Source organism: Propithecus coquereli, unplaced genomic scaffold, assembly GCF_000956105.1.
Source record: "Propithecus coquereli isolate 6110/MARCELLA unplaced genomic scaffold, Pcoq_1.0 Scaffold50, whole genome shotgun sequence".
Classification (NCBI taxonomy): Eukaryota; Metazoa; Chordata; class Mammalia; order Primates; family Indriidae; genus Propithecus; species Propithecus coquereli.
Genome location: NW_012150841.1, coordinates 533972 through 534664, shown reverse-complemented (window position 1 = coordinate 534664; position 693 = coordinate 533972). Strand labels below are relative to the sequence as shown.

Below are 693 nucleotides of genomic sequence, written 5' to 3'. Positions count from 1 at the left end.
TTAGCTACTATTTGTTGAGTACTTAACTATGCCAGACATTGCATTGAATTCTTGGCATATATTTAATTTTTATAAGGCCTTGTGAGAGAGGTGTTATCACCCTTATAGAGATGAGGAATTGCTCTTTGGTTGTAAAATTTTTGCATCATTGAATTTGCTGTAGTTTATAGCATATTTTGGGAGGAGCTGGAAGTACTTTACCTACATCATTTAATCTATAGAGGGAATAAGTCTACAAAATAAGACTTTATATCCTAACACCTGGAGCATAGACTGCTAATTCTTTAAAGTACTGCTAGCTACTTTGAGTTCTCTAATATCCCCCAAATTAATATTTAACATACGTCTCAAATGTCTAAAACTATGTATACCATTGCAATCCATATGCAGGGGATATGGACTATACTCCATGACCCTCAAAGGTAAGAAAAGTAAAGCTATTTCTATTTATAGATGACATGATCTTATGTATAGATTATCCTAAGGAATCCACTAAAACCTATTAGCAATAATAAATGAGTTCAGCAAAGTTGCAGAATATGAGATCGATATACAAAAATAAATTGTATTTCTATATCCTAGCAATGAATAATCTGAAAATTAAGGAAGAAAACAATTCCATTTACAGTAGTATTAAAAAAAATAAAATACATGGGAATATATTTAGCAAAAGAAGTTAAGATTTATACAATG

The 693-nt window shown here is 30.4% G+C and overlaps 1 protein-coding gene across 1 annotated transcript in view; it reads left to right on the top strand.

Annotated features, from left to right (window-relative positions):
- The window catches only part of OTOGL (otogelin-like), a 154176-nt gene that overhangs the window by 98003 nt on the left and 55480 nt on the right, over positions 1-693 (top strand). The window contains exon 25 of the mRNA XM_012656310.1: positions 391-422. Within this exon, the coding sequence (XP_012511764.1) occupies positions 391-422 (32 nt within the window). The remainder of the gene's footprint in view (positions 1-390; positions 423-693) is intronic.